Source organism: Eschrichtius robustus, chromosome 6 (assembly GCF_028021215.1).
Source record: "Eschrichtius robustus isolate mEscRob2 chromosome 6, mEscRob2.pri, whole genome shotgun sequence".
In the NCBI taxonomy this organism is placed as follows: Eukaryota; Metazoa; Chordata; class Mammalia; order Artiodactyla; family Eschrichtiidae; genus Eschrichtius; species Eschrichtius robustus.
In genome coordinates this window covers 79682728-79708172 of record NC_090829.1, presented here as the reverse complement: position 1 = coordinate 79708172, position 25445 = coordinate 79682728, and the positions used below count along the sequence as shown (strand labels likewise).

Here is a 25445-nt window from a genome sequence, read left to right as displayed (position 1 = left end):
TGATTTGGGGTCCCACATGCCTACTGGTTAATATGATAAAGTAACATAGCCTAATATTCTAATAGTAGTAATTTAGAGTTTGGTAACCAACTAATATATGTGAAGATGTTCTGTTGAGTCAGTGAGCATCTTCCCCTCTCACCAACCTCACTGCCTTTCCCCCATCTCACCTCAACATCTTTAGATTGATTCATTAGTAATTTTAATGATGAGAATATACATCCAGAAAAAAGGGAATGGTAGAATAGTAAACTGTTGGGTGAGATATTTGGGGCCAGGAAAGGCTTTTGCTCTCTGTCAAATTATTGTATGTAATCCCTACTAAGCCCATTCCTTTTTGCCTCAATACTGTGAGATTGTGTCATCTTAAAGAACTCAGTCTCATTAACTTTTTTTCCTCTGTAGTGAACCATTCATAATATTTTCTGGTGGACTGTCCTATGACAAAGCTTGCAGAAGACCAAGTTTAACCATCATGCATGGAAAAGCAATTACAGTGCTTGAAATGGATCATCCTATCGTTGAATTTCTAACTTTATGTGAAACACCCTATCCAAATGGTAAGTAACTAAAATGAAACTATTAATGTTGAAAAATCATTTTTGAAATGATAAGTTCCTAACAAAATTAAGCTTAAATATTTTTAGTTTTAGCAGCTGATACCTACTGTGATGCAACACTGTGAGCTACAGGTGCTGGAGCAGGTTCTGCAGCTGTACCTACTTGAGAAAATGGAAGTAAGACAGATGTAGTGCAACAGTGCTGGAGTTTCAGGTTCTAATATCAGGTAAGTGCTTTAAACTTTGATAAGGATGGTGGAAGCTGAGCTGGGAGGGTCCGATCAGGGTCCGGGGTGAAATCACTTTGGAGAAACTGAGGTCTCCTAATAGCCTTTCCTAGGCCAGCTCCACCCATCCCAATCCTGTGCCAATCAAAGTTAAAGCACTTGCCTGATATCAGTGATCTGTAACTCTGGTGGTGCTGCATCTGTTTCACATCTGGCTTTGCTTCAGATGCAACTGCAGCACCTGTGATTACTCTAGGATTGCTGATGTGTGGTTAGTGATTTATTCCAATTTTGAAAATAATTAGAAGAGCCTTTGGGAGGAGAGGTGCTCATGTATTTTTATCATCCCAAATATAAAGACTTTTTATAAACATAAAAAACCAGTCTAAACTTATATGCAAACTGTATAATGGAATCTAATGATGAAATATTTTAATAATGAAATCTAAAAATTGAGAAGGGTGAAATATAAAAAGGGAAGTATGAGTTTATGATTAAAAAAGATAGTATGTGTATATATATTACGACATTTTCAAGAGGGAACATAGATGTGGGGAAAGGAACATTGTACTTGGAGACAGAGTATTTGGGCTTATGATTTAGCTCTGTCACTTACTAGCTATGTGACCTTGGACAAGTCACTTCATATTTATGAGTTTGATTTATCATTTGAAGAAAGAATATAATATTGATCCCACATGATTACTGGAAGGCCAAGGGAATATACCTTGTAAGCTATGAAGATAAATAGTTATTAGTTTTATTATAAATGTATTAATTTGTTTTAAATTATTGAGTTTCATATTTAAAAACAGAAATAAAGTGATATAAAATAACAATCAATGTGGCACTTTATTCCCAGAGTTGCCAGGGGCAGACAAATTACCTGTGTTGTAAATTAACCAACAAATATTTATTGGATGCTTCTATGGCCTCATTATGACAAGAACTTGTTGAGAATATGGATGAAGTATGAAACTGATCTCTGATGTCAAATCAGAAAATCTGGCCACATGAGGAAGATAATGATGACTTAAGTTTAAAAAATATAACGCCTTAATTAAGCGCTGAGTTATACGAATCAGAGTTTAAATAATGTACCAATTTATAGTCTACTCAGGTAGTCGATGACTGAAATATTCATGCAAAGCTTCATGGAAAAAGTAGGATTTAGATAGGGCTTGAAGAATGACTTGGGCCTTGAAAATAATATTGAGTAAAGGTTTTAGAAATTGTGAGGTTTTGCTAGAGTGAGATCAATTCAGAGAAAAAGTTGAAAGTCTTTTGTAGGTATTTGGAAATAGGGAACTACAGAGGAATTTTGAGGAAATATTAAGTGAAAGAAAGCAATGTTTTAGTGTGGGGGTTTGAAGAGAGAGACCCTGAAATCTAAAACTTCAGATTCCAACCGGGAGGCTTTTGTGATAATGTACATTAAAATGGTCAAGATCTGAAACAGAGTGCTGCTTGTAGGAATGGAAGATGAAAACCCATTGAATTTGGTCAACAACTGGATTAGGGAGTGATATGAGAGATGAGTCAAAGACAACATTTTAGGAATAGTGGTTTCATATGCAGTAATAACAGTTCTTGGAAAGAGAGAAAAATAAGTTTGAGTCAGTAGAGTTGTTTAGAGAGCAGAAAAAGAGAGGGAAAAGGTCTTTAATATTTATTTTTGAGTCATCAGAATATAGATGCTCTTTGGAGTTGTGAGAATGAATGATAAAGGAACAAAGAAAGAACAGAGGACCAAAAGCTGAGCTTAGGAAAATGCCTTCTACTAAAGAGCCTCAAGAAAGAAGGTGTGCATACCAGTAATAGAAACTGAAAATGTGTGGTTGCAAGGATCAAACCCTATAGGTATATGTGTATATACGTTTCTGCACATCAGTAGAGATGTTAGGACAGTTTCTAATAATGTTAAACAAATTATAAATGTACTGTAACCAAGTCTAATCACTTCCAAGCCACATATATTACTTTGCTTTTCTGAGAAGTTGTAATGAGGATGGAACTTTTTACTTACTAGAAGCTGGGAGAAATAGTTTAACTTTACTCAGTAAAATTTAAGTGTATTTTATTAACTATTTCTGATTAAAACAATACTACGTGAAAATGCCAGAAAAGAACCCTACAATACACAACAATATATAGTGAAAACTTTCTCACTGCCCTTCCAGAGGCAACCACTATTACTAAGTTTCTTATGTATTCTCCCCCAAATAATGTATGCATATATACATTATCTTTTTTATACAAATGACAGCATGCTCTATATGTTGTTCTGTATCACACTTTTTTCACTTAACAGTATACAGTATTTTGATTATGATTCTGTATTAGTAAATATGGAACTTTAATCTCCTTTATAGCCACATAATGATAAGTGTTATGCATATGTTAAACAAAATACACTTATTAACAGTTTTTAATATTGCTGAATCATTTGTGACATCTGACAATTCAGCCTATTTCTCAAAGAACACAAATGCCTAATCCTCTTATCTCAGGGGGCATTGCCCAGAGTAACTAACCAACTGTACTCCGAATTTGTCAGTTTTGTATCTATATTTAATTGTATCTGGTCTTCTACAAGTGTCATAAATAATGCATTTCTCTTCAGAGAAGTAGTATTTATGATAGAGCTTTTCCATCTTGTTGGGGGCTAGGGTTAAAAGGCTGAGCCTGCTCAAAAACAACCAATCTAATAAAAAAAGTAATACAGTTGGCATCTATTGAGTACTTACTATAAGCCAGCCTTTGCATCAAACATCTTTATATACATCTAATCTTTATTAACAGTCTAAGGTATTATTATTTTGCCATTTCAATGGGTAGAGAAATTGAAAATCAAAGAAGTTAACTAATTTGCCTAGGATCAAACTGTTAATAAATAATAGACACAAATTGAACCTAACACTGACTCCAAAGGAAATCTTTTTATTCAGTGGTTACCACAGCACACCGAGTACTTCTACAAACGTGAAACTTTTGCTACCAGTTTTTATTATTTGAAAAGAAACAATAATCTAAAACAGATGTAACTACCTAAAATAAAAATTTATTTAAGACTTTTGCTCATTCATGCCAATGTCTCAGCTGTTTTATTTTTGTAGCCATTGCTTCCCAACCAGTGATTTTCCTAGAGAGGGATGAGAAGACAAAGAGGAAACTAGTAGTATTCTTCAAACTGAAAAACAAACAAAAAAAAACCCAAACCCCGAAACGTATTGAAATAATGTTGAAAACTTAAAACAGCTCTAAGAGATAAGGGAGAAGAGGGAAAATGCCTCAGTTTGAAAAAGTTTGAGTAGCAAATAGTTTGAGGACTGTATACTGTTGTATAAATATGCACCCAAACAAGGGCAGGCTCCTCAGTTTTTGTTTTTTTGTGTTTTTTTGATTCTAGTTTTTCTCTCATAGCTTGTGACTTAAAAAATAAATATGAATAGGTTCTGTAGCTTCTCAGGACTGGAAGGACTATGAAGGCCATCTATTTTAGTTTACCATTCAAGACTTGAATACTCTTGAATACAAAATTCCTGCCAAGTGATTGTTGAGTTTAGGATTAAATACCTCTTAAACTAGCCAGTAGAAACTGCTGGTATAATGAAAACAGCATGCATTAAAGTTTCAGGTCTATAACTTACTAGTTTTGTAACCTTGTGCCAATCTCATAACCTCTTTGGACTCCAGTTTTCTCTATGAAATGAAAAAAATGATGATACATGCTCTAGCTACTGAGAATCAAATACCATGTATGTAAAATGTTTTTGTAAATACTTTTTTCCTTAAATTGAGCTAACACTGTAACTGTGGCTTTCCTTTATTAGAGCTTTATTACAGATGGAAAGCAATGTCTTCCTTGACCACTATAACTAAATTAGTGCTCCCCCACCAACCAGAAGTCATTTCTTATACTATTACCCTTGTTATTTTTTTCATAGTTCACTTTACTTTCTGAATTAATCTTATTTGTTTACTTGTTCATTGTTTGTATGTATCCCTAGATTGTAAACTTTATTAGAACAAAGACCTTGTCAATCTTATTCCCCATATATCCTTTGTTCTTAGGACAGTTTCTGGAACATATTGAAGGAAGGAAGGGAGGATGGAGAAAGGGAGAAAGGAAGGGTTGAATTTTAAGAACTTGAAAATCCTAGGCTATCCTCAGACTCTGATTTTTTGAGATATATACTCTTGGGCATATAGTAGGCAGTCTTTAAGTACCTGTTAAATCACATTGAATTGAAAGTAATTTTTTTAGTATAAGGAGTGTTGCTCTCATAGGGAGGTGAATATGTATCACAACTGAGAGAAGCAGAACTATTTCCTTAGTATATCTCCTGTAGGCATGAAATCAGATCTGAAATGGAAGGTTATGGAAGACTAAGATAAATGTGAGATGGAGGTGACAGACTCTCTTCAAATAATCTACTACTATCATGATTATTGCGATATATTTAACTCTATGCTATGCAACTTCTCATTTTTTCCTTGTTCCCTATAATGGTCTTAAACATTGTTTGAGAAACACAACATATATATATATTTTTTTTTTTTTTTGAGTCCCACGTTTTTCTTTTTCTCTTTTTTTAAAAACATCTTTATTGGAGTATAATTGCTTTACAGTGAACAACATATATTATTTTAAAGTGCTCTTTTTTACTTCTTATTTTGGCTCATATTTTGGTCTTCTCAAATCATTTAAATAACATTTATACAGGAGATAAAGGAAATACAAGTTTGGTGATTTTATAAAATGTTAAATATGAAAACTTTTCCATTTTTCTTTTCTACTTGTAGAATTTCAAGAACCCTATGCTGTTGCTGTACTTCTGGAGAAAGATCTCATTGTAGTTGATCTGACACAAAGCAAGTAAGTTGTCCATGTACGGATTAACACTATTTTAAACTCTATTTATTGCAATTAAAATATAGGAGGATGTTATAGATAATTGGCATTAGAATTCTTCAGATGGTAAATATTCTTTATGTGGAATATTGTTTTGCTAGAATTACAAAAATGTAATTTGGTTCAATAATGAAAACTAAACCAGGAGAGTTTAGGGGACACTGAGAATATTGTAAGATATTTTAAAGGCAACACCTAATGTTTAAAAAGATGCCTTTGGGGACTCCAAACACATAAAATGGATCACATTTCTGCTATTTCCCTAAGCAAAAACAATTGTTACAAAAATTACATAATGTACTGTTTGTCCATCTGCTCTATTGACTAAAGGAAAATGGCACATGATACAAGTATTATTGAACTACTATGGCAGACAATACAGAAGATCAGGATGTCGAGGCAAGAGATGATGGATGCCTTCTTTTACTTTCTTTTCTTTTTCATTATGTTGTGGGCAGTAGAAACAAATATAAAATATTGCTGTTAGAGTGGTGCTCTCCACTACTTTACATGGACAGTAAAAGTAGACTTGAAACCGATGAACACTGTCTTCCTGCTACATATTTTCATTATCAATGATAGGCATGAAGCTCATTTTCCCTCATTCTTTGCTCTAGACTCACTGATCATTTTTTAGCCCATTATATTTGCAGAGCTTTTGTACATTCTCTCTCCTCTGCATGGAATAATCTTCCATTCCTTTTTCTCCTTATTAACATCTATAAGAATCTCAACTCAGACATCATTTTCTCACTTAAAGAAAATCTTTCATTTTCTGTATAATTTGGTTAAATATCCTATTAAGGGCTGTCTTAGATCCATGTTCCTGTCCTTCATAGCTTTGACACAGATGAAATTTTCCATTTGTTATTGTTTTAAAGATTGTCTCCCTACTAGACTGTAGGCCTCATGAAGGACGGGCTTTGTCTCCACATGAAGTAGGTTCTTAATAAATTTTTGTTGGATGAAGTACAGTCTGAGTTTTACTCTCAGTGTAGTTTGTGAATGTAAGAGTCAAAGTTCTTCTTTGTGATAATTTGCAGTACATAGTATTTCAATATTTTGAAACGGAATAGGGTTGGTCCATAATATCACCATAACTGAATTCTGCCTAGCTGCTCTATTTATCAACATAAAACCTGATTAAATTTTGTGTACAAGTGTGGATTTATGCCTCTTTCTCTAAGTTCTAATATAGGTTTTATTAAAATATACTTTTCTGATCTCACTGGTAGTCACCTCTTCCTTCTGTGCCATATTTGTTGGTTCCTCATACCTTGTCTAATTGTCTAACATCCTCCAAGGCCCACTATACTTTGTCTTTAGTACTCACATTCTTTAGCATATACATTTATTCTTTTTAAAACTTTTTTATTGTGGTAAAATATATATAACATAAAAGTTATTATTTTTATACATTCATTCTTATGCTTTTCATTACCTTATATAAGTATGTGAATTGACATTTTGTTTGCACGTTTTTATCTAATATTTTGCCTTCTTCAGCACCATGTTTTAAAATCTATGTGACATTCCCATTTTGTTGTCTATTACAAGAAGTTTAATGTGGAAAAACTGAACATGTTCTCTTTCCCTCCAAATAGTTACTTTTAGCCATGTTTAATGTTAACAATTAAATTGCAGCTTTGTACTCTTTTTTCAAATTAATTTATTCCTTCCTTCCTTCTTTTCCAGTTAATCCTCTACATGAAAGCAAGCATTAGGGCTTAAAAAATTTTCCTCTTCTTGGTTTCTTGGATTTACATCTTTGTTTACATTTCTACAACAACCAGTTCACACTTTCACATGTAAATTTTTGTAATACATTTTTAGTTATTTCTTTCTTAAATGTCATTTTTCTACTCTTTACCAATATAATAAAGTGATTTTCCCCAAACATTTTCATGATATTGTTCACCTTCTCAGGAGTCTATCATTGTAACCTCTTGCTATTATCAAATCCCAAGTTGTAGATCTGATCTTTAAGGTGATCCACTTATTTTACTTCTATTTCTTCAATATCAGAAATATTGATAATTTCTGCTCTGAAACAGGGAACCTCTGATTCATTCAGTTTAAACTACTTGACATTTATTAAACACAACTTTCTCCTTTCCATGTGATTTTGCATATACTACTATTCTTATCTGGGAAGCCATTAAGATTGGAGGGAAGAGAACCCCTGTCAACACACACATAGACACACACACACACACACCATACTCTTTCTAGTGTTTGAACTAAGTTTCTGATTAAATTCCTATAATATGGGGAAAATTATTTTTAATAGTCCTCCCCACCCCCCAAAAGCATGCTGTATCAGAAGTAACATGATCACGCAGACCGAGAACAGATGCAGCATAGAATAATACTCAATTCCATCTACTACAGTACCTGATACATCTGGTACATGAGAAGTGTACAATATATTGTGGTTCTAAGAATTCTTAATTTGGTTCTTACTGATACCCCTTTTTAAAATGATATATGACTTGATGATATGAAATTTACTACACCCATAGGTCTGCATTCCCACTGTTTTCTAGTTTACATAGGAAACAATCTTAAACATGTGTAATCACACACATACCTACATTGCACACACAACTTTCAGTTACTCCCTATAAAAATACAAAACCAAAATACTTGCCTACGTATTACGTCCCTTGCAAAGCATGTAAAATTTTCTAAGATATTTTAATACTTGTATTATATAAATATATAGATAAAATTGTATGTAGATAAAGTACCTAGTTGATATGTTTTAATAAACTGACATGTCAACTTGCTGCATATTTTCAATTTAACATAATTTAATCTATCCATTTTAGAAAGTGATATCACTGTGTAATTTTGGAATTACTGGAAAGAAAATGAGTTTATTCAAGTAAAATTCTACCAGTATTCATATTACATTTTATAGATGTATATTTTTAAAAGAGAATTCTTGTTCAGATGATCATTGTGTTCTGATGCTTAAAAAACAATTATGTGAAATACATTCAATATAATCAATATTTAGAAGATTTTAGGGTTTGTTTTATAAAAGTTATTTCATTTTTACATCAGTGCAAAATGACACTAATATATTATCTTTATCTATTAGCTTTCCAATCTTTGAAAATCCATATCCTGTGGACATTCATGAATCACCAGTTACATGCACAGCATACTTTGCTGATTGCCCACCAGATTTGATTCTAGTGCTCTACTCTATAGGAGTCAAGCATAAAAAACAAGGATACAGTAATAAGGTAAAAGCAACAATTAGAAATACATTTTCTTGTATTCATATCCATATCATATGATCATACTTTTTTCTGTTATTTTATTTTCTGACTTTCCATAGAAGAAGACTTGAACTAAATTCTTTTCAAGTCATAAGCTGGCACCTATAAAGGACATAATTTCTGAAATTCAAATTTCCTAAATGCTACATAGCTTTAAGTCTACGAGAATATAAATTTCTTATATAAAAAGTATACAATTATATACTAAGATATACTTACCTATCATGTATATTTATATACTAAGTATATGTTTAAACTAACATATGCTTGAATCATAAGATGTTACTTTTGATTATTTTAGGTGAAGGATTACGTTTTAAGAAATTCAAGAGTCAACTCTCTCTAATTATTTCTTGATAATCAATATTTCTATCAATCAATGGTTAATAAGACATAATTGTCAAAGACTTTCATTAAGTAACTTTCTAGAATTCCATTTTGTTATATTTAACTACAGGATTCAAATACTTACAATTGTAATAGACCCCCCCCCCATTATGATTTCTGTTATTTGAACAGGACTGTTGAGATGGACAACTCCAGGGGGCACAATTTACATAGTATTTTGTGTTAAATGGCACCACCACAATTTGGAGGTACATAGACTACATGGAAAATGTAGCAACACCATATTTGTATGATTAAAGATACTTCTTTGCATTTTTAATATGAATGGTAATATTTGTTAAAATCTATATTTTTAAAGGATATGAAATTTTGCATTTGGAATTGTTTGTTCAATGAAAGAGTTAAAAAATAGGTACACATTTCATTTTCATTACTTAACAGCTATTTGTTTTTAAGTGAAACTTTTACTGTTATTTTAAAATATTTTTATTTTAAGTTTCTAAGTTATTTAAATTTAAAAAATAAAACTTATAAATTCTTCCCATATAATCTGTTTAGGAGTGGCCAATCAGTGGAGGAGTTTGGAACCTTGGCACACAGACATATCCAGAAATTATTATTACTGGGTAAGTGGGATGTGATTTATGAGTTTATCAATTTATCATCAAAAAGATTTCATTGAATTTTCACACTTTCCCACAATTGTGCTCTAGGAATGCTGACAGTTTAAATTAAAATATAAGACACAGCTTCTATCCAAAGATTATAACCTTTATAGAAGATAAAATCAAATCATTGAAAACATAGACATATAACAAAAATAAATAAGTGTAGATTATAAGACCAGAAGAAAGTCAAAGATAGAAAAATCATGAGAGATTAGTCAAGGAAGAATTTCTGTAGAAATCATAGATTATTAGCCTTAGAAAGGCCCTTACCAATATCTCTTGATTCCATCTAAATCCAGGAATCAGTGCTCTGTATCTCCATCAAGTGGCTATTTAAAGTATACTTCAAAACTTAGAGCACCAGAAATGTTGTTACTTCCTATAGCAACCCACTTCATGCTCTAATATTAGGGATGAAAATGGAAACATAGCAACAGATAAAGATAAGACTTAAAAGATCATAAGGAGTTCTGCTTATGGGTTATGGAATAGATGTACTTTTCCCTATTCTTCCCACTAAGTACAATTAAAACCCCTGGATATTATTATAATATGACTGGAAAAGATGGAGAGAAGTCAGACTGGATAGGTCCTCGAAGACTCAAGGAATGACATGGAAGTGAGTTTCCTGGCTTTTCTTTTTGCCTCATATATCCCAGAATTGGAGCTGAAGAAGCTGGCAACCTGGAGCTGCAGGCACAAACCTAAAAAGCCCAACAAAAGCTAACTCTCTCTAGCCAAAAGGTGAGGAAAGGGGCAGCCTATAAAGACAGTAAACGTTTAGAAAATAATCTTTCTATTATAGCTAACCAACACAGAAAAAAACTATGGCCCCACCCCTACCCACTTCATCAAAGGTTGAGTGGAAAGCGTGGACTTTCACCCTCATCAGGCCATAATAAGGTGCCTCAACTTACCCATGAAGGGGGTGTCAGTTTCTGACACTGAGCTAAGGCTGAGTAGGGTGCTGGGACTTTTAACCCTGCTGAACGGTAGTGAAACTCATTACCTGTGGTGACAGAGATCATGTGGGGAGAGAATTCCCAGCAATGCCTAGCAGTAATGAGGAGCCATATACCCTCCCCTTTTTTGTCAATGGAAGTCCAGTGAGGAAGGAGGAAAGAAGAACAGAGCTTAAAAAGTTCATAAGGAAATAATGGTTGAAAACTTCCCAAATTTGGCAAAAAACATGAACCTAGAGATTGCAGAAGGGGAGCGAACCGCAAGAAGTTCACAATAAGACACATCATAGTCAAACTTTTGAATACTAAACACCAAGGAAAAAAATATGAAAACAGCAAAAGAGAAATCACACCTCACCAACAGGGCAAAACCAATTTGAATGATGGCGTATTTCCATTAGAAACCATGGAGGCCAGAGGAAACCTGAATCTTTTTCAAGTGCTGAAAGAAAAGAACTGGCAACCTAGAATAATATACCCAGCAAAAATATCTTCCAGGAATTAATTAGAAATTAATACATTCTAAGATGAGGGAAACTAAGAATATGTCAACATCAGACCTACCCTGAAAGAATGGCTAAAGGAGATTCTCTAAACAGAAAGCAAATGATAAAAGAAGGAACCTTGGAATATGAGGAAGGAAGGAAGAACACAGTAAGCAAAAATATGGGTTAATACAATAGGCTTTCTTTCTCTTGAGTTGTTAAAATTATATTTGATGGTTGAAGAAAATATTATGGTTACATTGTTTGATGTGGTTCTACATATGTATAGAGGAAATATTTAAGGTAATTATAAATGGGTGAGGGTGAACTGGTATAAAGGAAGGTAAGGTTTTTATACTTCTCTTAAAATGGTAGTATGATAACACCAGTAGACTGTGACAAGTTAAATGAATATTACAATGCAGTACCTAAAGCAACGCTGTAAAAAGATCTGGGCTAAGAGATACACTGGAAAACATTATTGACACATAAAAATGGATGTACTAAAATAATTCAATTAACCTATAGGAAAGCGGGGGAAAAAAACCCAGTGACAGTAAAAGGACAAAACAGAAAAGAAAAAAAAAAAGACGGACTTAATTAATCATGGAAGTGTTAAGGCTTAAATGTAAATGGTCTAAATACATTAATTCAAATGCATTGATTAGCAGAGTGGATTAAAAAACATAACCCAATGCTATGCCATTAACAATACACTGGGGCTTCCCTGGTGGCGCAGTGGTTGAGAATCTGCCTGCTAATGCAGGGGACACGGGTTCGAGCCCTGGTCTGGGAAGATTCCACATGCCATGGAGCAACTGGACCCGTGAGCCACAGCTACTGAGCCTGCGCGTCTGGAGCCTGTGCTCCGCAACAAGAGAGGCCGCAATAGGGAGAGGCCCGCGCACCGCGATGAAGAGTGGCCCCCGCTTGCCGCAACTAGAGAAAGCCCTCGCACAGAAACGAAGACCCAACACAGCCAAAAATAAATAAATAAATTTATTTTAAAAAAACCAAAAAAACAATACACTCACTTCAAATACCACAGTATAATCAGGTTTAGAGAAAAAGGACAGAAAAATACTTTATAAAAGAATCAATGGAGAGTGACATCAGCAAGATGTCAAAATCAGTAGCCCCAGACCTCATTCTCCCACAGACACACTGATGCAACAATATATGGTCCAAAAACCTTTATGAAAACTCTAGAAACCAATTAGGAAATCATAGTACCCCAGGGGACCTCAAAGCCAAGAGTAGCCACACTGAAATGGGTAAAAACAACCATTTTATTTCAACTATATCAGCTTCTCCCCCAAATTGGCACAGCTCATGTTCAGGAGGAATCTTCTCTCATGAGAGGGAAGTAGTGGAGTAGACTGTACATCCAATGTTCCTGCTTTTCAGGAGACTTCCAAAGAGACTAGTTTTTATCTCCCCTGAGTCAGAGTACCGATGGAACCTGGATGCCTGGGGGCTGCAGAGAACGAAAGAGAGCTCAGTGGCTTATTGAAGTGCCAAGAAACTTGCAGAACTACATACAGATAATAGAAGGAGCAAAAGATGCAAGCTCCTGAAAAAGAAACCAGCAAACCTCTCTAATTGGGAAATTACACATACAGTCCCAGAGAAGTTGCATCCCCATTGAAGGTTTGAGAGACCCCAAGGATCTTGAGCTTGGAGAAGGTCTTCCCCTGTATAAAGCCAGTCCATAACAGGTGGCTGTTTTTCAAATGCTAAATTCACAGTAAAAAATAACAAGGTGCACGAAGAAACAGGCAAACACAACCCAATCAAAGGAACAAGATAATTATCTAGAAACTGACCCTAAAGAATTTGATATCTGTGAATTACCTGACAAGCAACTGAAAATAACTGTCTTAAAGAAGCTCAATGCATGACAAGAGAATACAAGTAGACAACTAAATGAAATCAGGAAAATGATGCATGAATGAAATGAAAATATCAACAAAGAGATAGAAACTATTAAAAAGAACCAGAAAGAAACTCTTAAAGAGAAGAATACAATAACTGAATTGAGGATTTTACTAGAAGGGATTAACAGCAGATTTAATCAGAAGAAAGAACCAGCAAACTTGAAGATAGGTAATAAGAAATCACTGAGTCAGAGGAACAAAAGGAAAAAGAATGAAGAAAAGTGGCGAATGCCTGAAGGACTTATGGGATACCATCAAACATACCAGTATAGCATTATGGAAGTCCCAGAAGACTAGAGAGAGCATGGGACAGAGAACTTATTGGAAGAAATCTTGGCTAAAAACTTCTCAAATCTGAGGAGGTAAATGGACTTCCATATTCATTGGATATGTATCAGAATATTCGAATGAAGATGAACCCAAAGAGGCCCACACTGAGACACATTATAATCGATTGTCAAAGACAAACAATCTTAAAAGCAGCAACAGAAAAGCTACTCATTATCTGTATGAAAACTGTCATGAGATTATCATTGGATTTCTCAGCAGAAATATTACAGGCTAGAAGGGAGAAGGATGATATATTTAAAGTGAATAAAGAAAAAAAGAAAAGCCAGCCATGGGACACTATATCTGGAAAACTGTACTTCAAAAATAAAGGAGAGATAAAGACCTTCCAAGATAAACAAAAACTGAAACCATTTATTACCACTATACCTGCCTCACAAGAATTGCTAAAGGGAGTCCTTTGAGTTGAAATGAATGAACACTAGACAACAAAATGAAAGCATATGAAAATATAAAGCTCTCTGGTAAAAGTAAATACACAGACAAAAACAGAATCCTGTAACACTGTAGTGGTGGTGCATGAATCACTTTAAATTCAGGTGTAAAATTTAAAAGATAAAAGCATTTTTAAAAACTATAACTATAAAACTATGTTAATGGTTACAAAATATAAAGAGATGTATTGATAATTTACAGCATCATTAACATAAAGTGAGGGGAGAGAGAAAAGAGTAGGGTTTGTTTTCAGTTATAATGTGCTGTATTACTTAACATAGATCACGACTTCCTTTGTTAATCCTCAAATATGCATTCATGGCATCATTTTCAAAGGCTTCTGTCCATTCCCAACACAAAATGTTAATCCACCCTCCACTGAAACCTTTGGTTTATTTTCAGACAGATCTGTGATGTAAACAGCTTCATGCTCTGGATCTTTTGGGGTATGGAGTCTCAGCTCACCTGAGGACAGGTGGTCATGCCTTGCCCCCAGGGATTCCTGTGGGTCAAGCGGGCCCTGAGAGGAGAGGGGGCTAAAGGCCCTGAGGACTAAGGGTATTTTTGGGTAGATTTCTAAGGGCGACTCCTCACACAACCCTAAACCCTAAATCCACCATGTGATTTCCACTAACTCAGCGGCATCTACCTTAGGCAACAACAAGGCCACACCTATGCCAGGAGGAGCTCAGTTGCTAGGAAACAGGCCCAGGGAGACTGCACTTCTGGAAGTTCTTACCTGAAGTCTTCAAACTACTCAGTGGTCTCAGGTGTGCTATGCCTGATATCTCTAGCTCAGTGCTACTGAATACGAGCCTGAGGGAGTAATATCTGTACCAATAAGAAAACTTGTTAAAGGTGCCATTTCATGAGCCCAACAGGAGAATCATAACTTAGAGTGGGGCCCTGATTCCCTCCAAATTTGTATGCACTTTAAAGAATCAGAAGAAATGTTTGCTACGTGGTTCCCATGCAGTTTCCCATTAGTATTACATGATGAGTATTTAGAAATTACATCACCTGTGCCCTCCCCACAGAGTCTGTCTATTGATCTGGGTGGGAGCATCCATGTTGTTTTAACTCCAGGTGATTCTAAGTTTAGACCAGTTTTAAGCCCAAGGGCTGCTGGGTACATCGGTGAGAGTTGCTTCCTGTCTTTAGTCCCTTTGCCTTTGGGAAGACATCGGTGTCTGCTCTACATGGTATTGGAATGGGCAGGGCAGTGTAGCCCACTTAAGGAGTAGGGTTTTTGTATGCAATTGAAGTTAAATTGTCACTTTAAAATAGATCAGTATAACTATAAGATGTTTTATGTAATACACAAGGTAACTGCAAAGAAAATACCTATAGAATATGAACAAAAGAAAGTGAGAAACAAATCAAAACATGTCACTATAAAAAATCAATGAAACAAAAGGAGGGCAGCAAGAAAGGAAACAAGGGGCAAAATAAATACAATATAAGCATAAAACAACTTTTAAATGGTAGTGGTAAGTCCTATACTATCATTTCTTTAAAGATAAATGAATTAAACTCCCAAATCAAAAGACACAGAGTGGAAGAATGGAAAAAGAAACAAGATCCAGCTATATGCTGTCTACAGGAGACTCACTTTAGATATAAGGGTGTACATAGCCTGAAATGAAAGGATGGGTAAGGATATTGCATGCAAATGCTAACAAAAAAAAGACATCAGGGGTGAGCATACTTTTATCAGACAAAATAGACTTTAAGCCAAAAACTGTCATAAAGACAAAGAAGGATAATATATGATGATAAAATAGTCAATTCACCAGAAAGAAATAAAAATTATAAATGTATATTCACCTAACAACATAGCACCCAAATATATAAAGCAAACACTGACAGAATTGAAGGGAGAAATAGGAAATAGTGCAAAAATAGTAGGAGTTTTCAATACCCCACTTTCAATAATGAATAGAGCACCCAGACAGAAGTTCAATAAGGAACAGAAGACTTGAAAAACAGTATAGAACAATTGGACCTCATAGCCATGTACAGCACACTCTACCCAACAACAGCAGAATATACATTCTCCTCAAGTACACGTGAAACATTCTCCAGGATAGATCACATGTTAGGCCATAAAACAAGTCTTAAAATTTTTAAGAAGATTGAAATCATAACAAGTATTTTTTTACAACCACAATGAAATGAAATTAGAAAGGAATAGCAAAAGGAAGACTGGAAAATCCACAAAATATGTGGAAATTAGGCAATACCCTCTTGAACAACCAATGGGTTAAAGAAATCACAAGGAAGTTGGAAAATGTCTTGAGAAAAATGATAAAGAAAAGACAACATAACAAACTTATGGGATGCAACAAAAGCACAACTAAGAGCTTTACAAGTAAACCTCTAAGAAGTTTATAGTAGTAAATGCCAACATTAAAAAAAAGATCTAAAATCAACAATTTAACTGTATACCTCAAGGGATTAGAAAAAACTAAACCCAAATTTAGCAGAAGGAAGGAAATAACAAAGATTAGAACAGAAATAAAAACAAAATAGAGGGTAGAAAAACAATAGAAAATATTAAAAACTGAGTTTTTTTAAAGATCAACAAAATTGACAAACTCTTAGCTAGACTAAGAAAAAAAGAAAAGACTCAACAAATATCAGAAATGAAAAAGGAGATATTACAGTTGATGCCACAGAAATAAAAAAGGTTCATAAGAGACTACTCTGAAAAATTGTATGCCAACAAAATGGATAACCTAGAAGAAATGGATAAATTTCTGGAAACATACAACTGATCAAGACTGAAAAATGAAGAAATTAAAAAATCTGACAGACCTATAATCAGTAGGAAGATTGAATCAGTAATAAAAAAATCTCCCAACAAAGAAAAGCCCGGAAGTAGAGGGCTTAACTGGAGAATTCTACCTAACATTTAAAGAATTAACAGTAGTTCTTTTTAAACTCCTCAAAAAATTGGAGAGGGAACACTTCCAAACTCATTGTATGAGACCAGCATTACATGATGTCAAAGTCAGACAAAGATACTACCAGAAAAGAAAACTACAGAGCAATATCCCCAGTGACTATTATTGCAAAAATCCTCAACAAAATACGAACAAAACAAATTCAACTACGCATTAAAATGATTATACATCATAACCAAGTGGGATATATCCTCAGGATGCAAGGATGGTTCAACATGAAAATCAATCAACGTGATATACCACACCAACAAAATGAAGGACAAAAACCACATGAACATCTCAGATGAAGCAGAAAAAGCATTTGACAAAATTCAACACTCTTTAATGATAAAAACATTCAACAATCTAGGAATAGAAGGAAATTACCACAACATAATAAAAAGGTCATGTGTGAAAAGCACATAGCTAACATCATACTCAATGGTGAATAACTAAAAGTTTTCCCTCTAAGATCAGAAACAAGGGAAGGATACTCACACAACTTGATTCAACATAAAGCTAGAGTCCTTACACTTCCTGATTTCAAAACATGATACAAAGCTAATCAAAAATATTACAAAGTAATCAAAACAGTATGGTACTCACATAAAGACAGAGATATTGACCACTGAAACAGAGTAAAGAACTTATAAATAAACCATCACCTGTATTGTCAAATCTTTGATAAAGATACCAAGGCTATACAAAGGGGAAAGGATAGCCTCTTCAACAAATGATGTTGGTAAAACAGTATTTGCACATGTGAAAGAATGAAATTGGACCTTTACCGTATACCATACACAAAATCAACTGAAAACAAAAACCCCTAAATCTAAGACCTGAAACTAAAGAACACCCAAAAGAAAATGGGAAATGCTTCATGACATTGGATTTGGCAATTATTTCCTAGTTGTGACACCAAAAACACAGGCAACAAAAGCAAAAATAGACAAATGAGACTACCTCAACTTAAAAACTTCTGTGAAACAAAAGGAACAATCAACAGAGTGAAAAGACATCCTACAGAGTCAGAGAAGTTATTTTCAAACCATATATCTGATAAGGGGTTAATATCCAAACTATGTAAAGAACTCCTGTAACTCAACAACAAAAACATACAATTCAATTAAAATGGGCAAAGGACTTGACTTAGGTATTTCTCCAAAGATGCACAATTGGCTTATAAGCATATGAAAAGATGTTCAACATCACTACTCATCAGGAAAATGCAAGTCAAATCCACAATGAGATATCACTTTACAACTGTTAGGATAGCACTATGCAGCACCAACAAGAAAATAAGTGTTGGTGAAGATGTGGAGAAATTGAAACATTTGTGCACTGTTGGTTGAAGTGTAAACTGAGGTAGCTGCTATGGAAAATGATATGGAGTTTCCTCAAAAAATTAAAATTAGAATTACCATATAATCCAGCAATCCCACTTCTAAGCACATATTCAAAAGAATTGAAAACAGGGTGTCAAAGGTGTTCCATGTTTATTGCACATCCATGTTTATTGCAGCATTTATTCACAGTATCCAAGAGGTGGAAGCAACATAAATGTCCATCAAAAAATGAATGGGTTTCTTAAATGCATTGTATACAATGGAATACTATTTAGTTTAGCCTTAGAAGAGAAGGAAATCTTTCTATTACATGGATGAACCAGAGGAAATTATGCTAAGTGAAATAAGCCAGTCTCAAAAAGACAAATACTGCATGATTCCACTTATATCAGGTACTTAGAATAGACAAATTCATAAAGACAGAAGACAGAAAGGATGGTGGTTGCTCAGGAGAGAGGGGAAAAGGGAGTTGTTGTTCAGTGGATGTGGAGTTCAATTTTTCTAGATGAAAAATTTCTAGAGATTTGCTGCACAACAATGTGCATATTGTTAATACTATTGTGTTATACACTTTTAAATGGTTAACATAGTAAATTTTATGTTATGTGTTTTTTACCACAATAAAAAAATCAATGTATAACTAAAAGTTACTATAACTGAAAATAAGAACTAAATAAGTTGGCTTAACAGCATGTAGTGACAGCTGAAAAAAGGATTAGTAAACTGGAAGATAGTGAGTAGAAAATATCCAGATGGAATCACAGAGAAAAAAGAAAAGCATAAGAGATATACGATACTTGGTGAAGAAGTTTGAACATATATATAACTGGAGACACAGAAAGGAGAGAGAATAAAGCAGAATAAATTATTGAATGATAATGGCTCAGATTCTTTCCATTGAGAACACAAATTCAAAATGTGCTAAAAACTAAAAGCAGAGTAAATAAAAGGAAAACCATCTACACAGATTGTAGTAAAACTGATGAAAACAAAGGGTAATGAAAATATTCTTGAAAGCAGCCAGAGGTGCACACTTTACAATAAAACAAACAATAATAAGATTGAGAGTTGATATTTTAACAGAAATGGTGAAAGGAGAAGGTATTGGTATAAAATCTCTATACTACTGGGAAAAATGCTAATATAGAATTTCATACTTAGCAAAAATATTCTTCAACTATGAAGGCAAATTTTTTTTCAAACAAATGTTGAGAGAATTAAAGTGAATGCTTTAAATAGAAGGAAAACAATACCAAATAGAATAATAGAAATGCAGAACTTAAATAATAACAACAGAAAAAGGTAAATGCAAGAATAAATCTAAATTAAAATAATATTATGTTTTGGTATAAGTATTAAAATGTCAATAATTTTTAATAATATTGTGATGTAGAATGAAAATATATCATAATGCTAGCACAAAAGGTGGGAGAAAGGAAAACAGAGATAAAATATTTAACATTCTTGCTTTGTCTGGGTAGGTATAAAATGAACAATTTAAGGATCAACAATTTAAGGGTCAGTTTTGTAATATCTGTGTTAGCCACTAAAATAATAGTACAAGAATATAATACTCAAAAACTAATAAAATAGAGTAATATTTTAAAATGTGACTAATCCTTAAAAGGACAGAAAAGAGAGAGAAAGAAGACAGAATTGGTTAGACAAATAGACTATAATTGTGAGGTTAGCAGATTTAAATTCCAGTGTATCAGTAATTACACTAAATATAATTTGACTGAATTCTGCAATCATAAGCAAAGACTGTCAGTCTAAATAAAAAAAAAATTCTAAGTCACTTATGAGACACATTAAATATATGTATACTAAAAATTTGAAAGTAAATACATGAAAAATTGTAACATGAACAATTTAAAATTTTGGTACACCTCTACTTATGTCAGTAAAGTAGTTTTCCATTGCTGCATAACAAATCACCACAAACTTAGCAGCTGAAAACTCATGTATTAACTCACAGCTCTATAGGTCAGACATCTGGCACTGTATGATTGAGATCTTTGCTCAGTGTACCATAAGACTGAAATCAAGGGGTCAACAAGGCTGAGTTGTCATCTGGAGGTTCTGAGGGAAAATCTGCTTCCAAACTCATTCTTTTTATTAGAAAAATTTAGTTCCTTGTGGTTGTGGACTGAGCTCCCAATTTCCTTGCTAGGTGTCATGGGGGGAGAGCATGTTAGCTACCTAAGGCTGCCTGCATTTCTTGCCACATGGCCCCTTCTTACTTCAAGCCAGTAACAATGCAGCTAATACTTCTCATGCTTCAAATTTCAAAATTCTTTCATCTTTTACCTCTAGATCTATATTTATAGGTTTCATGTGATAGGTCAGGTTCACCCAAATAGTATCCTTTTCTTAAAGTCAACATTATATAATTATCATGGGAGTGATATATTCTCTGTTATATTCACAGTCTCAGAGAATATACAGGATTATCCACAAGGCAGGAATCCTGGGGAATATTTTAGAATTCTGCCTACCACAGTAAACTTTAAAGCAAGAAGCATTATCAAATGTAAAAGGGACTATTTTAAAATAATAAAAGGATGAATCCATAAGAATTTTGAGTTCAGGGCCCCAAAATATACAAAGAGATAGACAATTCTGCAATAAGTAGAAGAAAATACAACAAACCTCTCTCTGCAACTGATTTTAAAATTAAAGGAAAAATCCATAACAATAAAGAAAGTTTTGAACAGCATGATTAATAAGTCTGACTTAACTGACATATTTAAAACATTACACTCTACAATTCAAGAATGTACATTCTTTTCAAGTGCACATGAGACACAGACCAAAATTGACCATATGCAGGACCATAATAAAAGTGCCAATAAATGTCACAGGATTGTAATCATATATAACATGTTCTCTGACCACAGGGGAATTCAACTAGGAACGAATGACAAAAATATATAAAGAACATTCACAAGTTTTCAAAATTAAGCAATCTATTCCCAGCTAGCTTACTGGTTAATAAACAAATCACAATAGAAAATTTTAATATATCACAAACAGAAAGATAGTGAAACTAAAATATATCATAACATGTGGATACATCTAAATCTATGTTTAGAGGTAAGCTTATACCCTTGTTATATGTTTATATAAGTTAATATAAGTTTATACCCATGCATGTTAATGAGAAGACTAAAATTTAATGATCTAATTATCTATCTTGAGAAGTTAAAAAGGATAAAAAAATTATTCCCCCAAAAGTAAAAAGGAAAATAATACTGTTAACAAAAATTAATGAAATAGAAAGAAAATGTACAATAGCAAAGATTAACAAAGCCAAAGTTGGTTTATGGAAATAAATAATAAAGTTGCTAAAGGTGTGTGCAAGATTGTCAAGAAACACAGAAGAAACAAAATGGAACAATCATAAATATATGGAAATCAAGCAACACACTCTTAAACAACCAACAGACCAAATGAGAAATCACAAGGGAAATTAGAAAATATTTTGAGATAAATAAAAAGAAAAATAATAGCATGGAGATGTGGCAAAAACAGTACTCATAGGGGAATTTATAGCTGTAATCACCTACATTAAAGGAATAAGAAAGTTCAATAACCTATCTTTACACCTTAAGGAACTAGAAGAAAAACTGATGCCAGCAGATATAAGAAATAATAAAAATTCAAGCAGAGATAAACAAAACAGAGAATAGAAAAATAATAAAGGAATTCAATGAAACCAAAAGTTTGTTCTTTGAAAAGTTCAACAGAATTGACAAAACTTTTGTTAGAGTGACTCAAGGAAAAAAAAAAGGAGACAATTATTAAAATCACAATGAAAAGTGAGTATAATACTATCAATCTTACAAAAATAAGAAGGATTATAAGAGAATACTGTGAACAATTCTATGCCAACAAATTAAATAACCTAAATGAAATGAATAAATTCTGAGAAATGCACAAACTATCAAAACTGACTCAAAAAGAAATAGATAATCTGAACAGATTTATAACAAGTAAAGAGATTAAATCAGTAATTGAAACCTTCCACCAAAGGAAAGACCAGGACCACATGGCTTTGTGACGAATTCTACCAGTCATTTAAATAGATAACACCAAATGCTTTTCAAACTTTTCCAAAAAATAGAAGGGAAAACGTCCTAACTCATTATCTGAGGCATCATTCTAATACCAAACTAGACAAAGACACTGAATGAAAAGAGAACTGCAACAATATTCCTTATAAATATAGATTCAAGTATACTAAACAAAATATTAGCAAACTGAATCTTACAGCATATTAAAAGGATTATAAACCATGATCAAGTGGGATTTATCCTAGGAATACAAGAGTGTTTCAACATACAAAAATCAATGTAATACCCACACTAATAGAATAAAGGGGAAAAAACACATAGTCATCTCATGCATAAAAAAGCATTTGACAAAATTAAACACCACTTTCACGATTTAAAACTGCAACAACAGCAACATGCAGAAAACTAGGAGCAGAATGGAACTTCCTTAACCTGGTAAAGGGCATTTTTGCAAAACCCACAGGTAACGTCATATTCAATGGTGAAAGACTAAAAGCTTTCCCTCTGAGATCAGGAACAAGACAAAGATTTCTGCTTTTGCTACTTCTGTTTCATATTGAACCAGAAATTCTAGCCAGAGGAGTGAGGCAAGAAAAATAAAAGGGAATTTTCAAAAATGCCCTTTACCAGGTTAAGGAAGTTCTATTCTACTCCTAGTTTTCTAAGTGTTGCTGTTGTTGCAGTTTTAAATAAAAGACATCACAATGGAAAGGAAGAAGTAAAATTATATCTATTTGCAAATGACATAATCTTATATATATGTTAGTGTATTTCTATATACTAACAATGAACAATCTGCAAAGAAAATTAAGAAAGCAATTTTATTTACAATAGCATCAAAAAATAAAATACTTATAAATAAATTTAACCAAGGAGATGAAAGGCTTGTGCACTCGAAACTATAAAACTTTGCTGAAAAAAATTAAATAATACACAAATAAATAGAATCATTCCATGTTTATGAATTAGAAGGCAATATTATTAAGATGGCAATATCTCAAAGTGATATACAGATTCACTACAATTCATATCAGAATCCCAATGATCTTTTTGCAGAAATGAAAAAAGTTTATCCTAAAATTCATATGAAATGGCAAGTGACCCAAAATAGTCAAAATCATCTTGAAATAGACCAAAGTTGAAGGACTTACACTTCTCAATTGTAAAATTTCCTACACAGCTACAGTAATCAAAACAGTGTGGTGCTGACATAAGATTAGATTTATAATTTAATGGAAGGGAATTGGGAGTCCAGAAATAAAACCATACGTCTATGACTAATTGGTTTTTTACAATGGTGCCAAGCCTATTTAATGGGGCAAACAATAATCTCATCAACAAATGGTGTTGGGAGAATTGAATATCCACATGCTAAAGAATAAAGTTGGACCCTTACCTCATGGCATATACAAAAATTAACTCAAATATGGTCAAAGATGTAAATTTACAGCTAAGACTATAAAACTCAAGAAAACAAGGATAATCTTTCCTGAATATGATTGTGGCTGTGGCTCTTAGATATTACACCAAAACATAGAAATTATAGGAAATGGATGCTGAATTACTGGCATGGCAGCTCAGGCAGCAGGAGAATTTTCAGGGGAAAAAAAAGGAAGCAGAAAAATGCTCCTAAACACAAAGGGGCTCCACTATGGAACCCATGACCAAGTCAATAAAAAGCAACTCCTGTCTCCCTTCCCCAGTCTCTCTGGCTTTCTTTTCTATTACCTACCTGCTTCATCCCAGCCAGAAGAGAGCCTGTAAGCTCCCCATCTGTCTTCAGAGCAAAAGAGCTTGGACACCAGGAAGAATAGGCTGTAAGAGCACTTCCTTGGGAGGCTGGCTCAGTGCCCTCACTCCTGGCTCCATTCCAGTTCAGCAGAATCTTGCTGTGGGATATTTACCCACTCCTTTGCAGGCCATAGAACTGGCCCAGCTATGAGCAGTAGCTGCTCTGCCAACATGAGAAAGGGGCAGCAGTTTTCCTAGTTTTAGCTATGCACTCAACTCTTTAACAGCCCATACACAGCTCAGGCTTCATGCAATTATGCATTTAATAAATGTACTGAAGAAAAAGGGGAAAAAGCATAAGCAACAAAGAAAAAAATAGATAAAATGGTCTTCACTATCAGGTGAAAAGGTAACAGTGAATGGAAGAAACTTTTAAAAATCATATATCTGATAAGGGTTTTAGTATTCAGGATATATAAAGAACCCTTACAGCTCAAAAACAAAAAGACAAATATACCAATTTTTTAAAAGTGGGCAAAGGATTTGTATAGACTTTTTCAAAAAAAGATATACAAATGGCTAATGAAAAGATGCTCAACATCATTAGTCATTGGGGAAATGACGATTATTTGTAGATGATTTCTTATAGAATTACCATTATACCTATTACCAAATAATGATACAACTCTAGATAGGTTTAAGGATTTGCTTTTTATATTTTGATGCTCAACTTTAATTTCGCTATGATATTCATTTCAAAATTATTTTAATGTGATCTAACTCAGGTCTCTTTTTATTCAATGTAAACAATTTTATATAAAATTATACCGTTCATTCTTCACAGATCAGTTTTCATTGTTATTACATATAAAATATTCTTACAATAAAGCTAAATAATTATTGTCTTTTTCTAAAATTTAGATTCTTATGTGGTATTTAAAAAATAAACCATTGTTTCAAGCTTAGAAATGGTTTAGCATACATTAGTTTTCATTGAAATGGTATTTTTAAATCAAATTTTAATAGTAATTCAAGTTTTTATACATTTAGAACAATTATGATTTTTTATTTACCATACTTAATGCTAATTTATTTCTTATCTAGTCATGCAGATGGATCGATAAAGTTTTGGGATGCTTCTGCAAGTAAGTTTTAAGTTTCTCCTTCTATTA

At 33.4% G+C, this 25445-nt stretch overlaps 1 protein-coding gene across 3 annotated transcripts in view; it reads left to right on the top strand.

Moving 5' to 3' along the window:
* Nucleotides 1-25445, top strand: part of STXBP5L (syntaxin binding protein 5L) — a 359862-nt gene that overhangs the window by 209216 nt on the left and 125201 nt on the right. For all 3 annotated transcript variants that reach the window (XM_068546656.1, XM_068546655.1, XM_068546657.1), the window contains exons 10-14: nt 406-560; nt 5594-5666; nt 8809-8956; nt 9899-9966; nt 25378-25418. In XM_068546656.1, coding sequence (XP_068402757.1) covers nt 406-560; nt 5594-5666; nt 8809-8956; nt 9899-9966; nt 25378-25418 — 485 coding nt within the window. The remainder of the gene's footprint in view (nt 1-405; nt 561-5593; nt 5667-8808; nt 8957-9898; nt 9967-25377; nt 25419-25445) is intronic.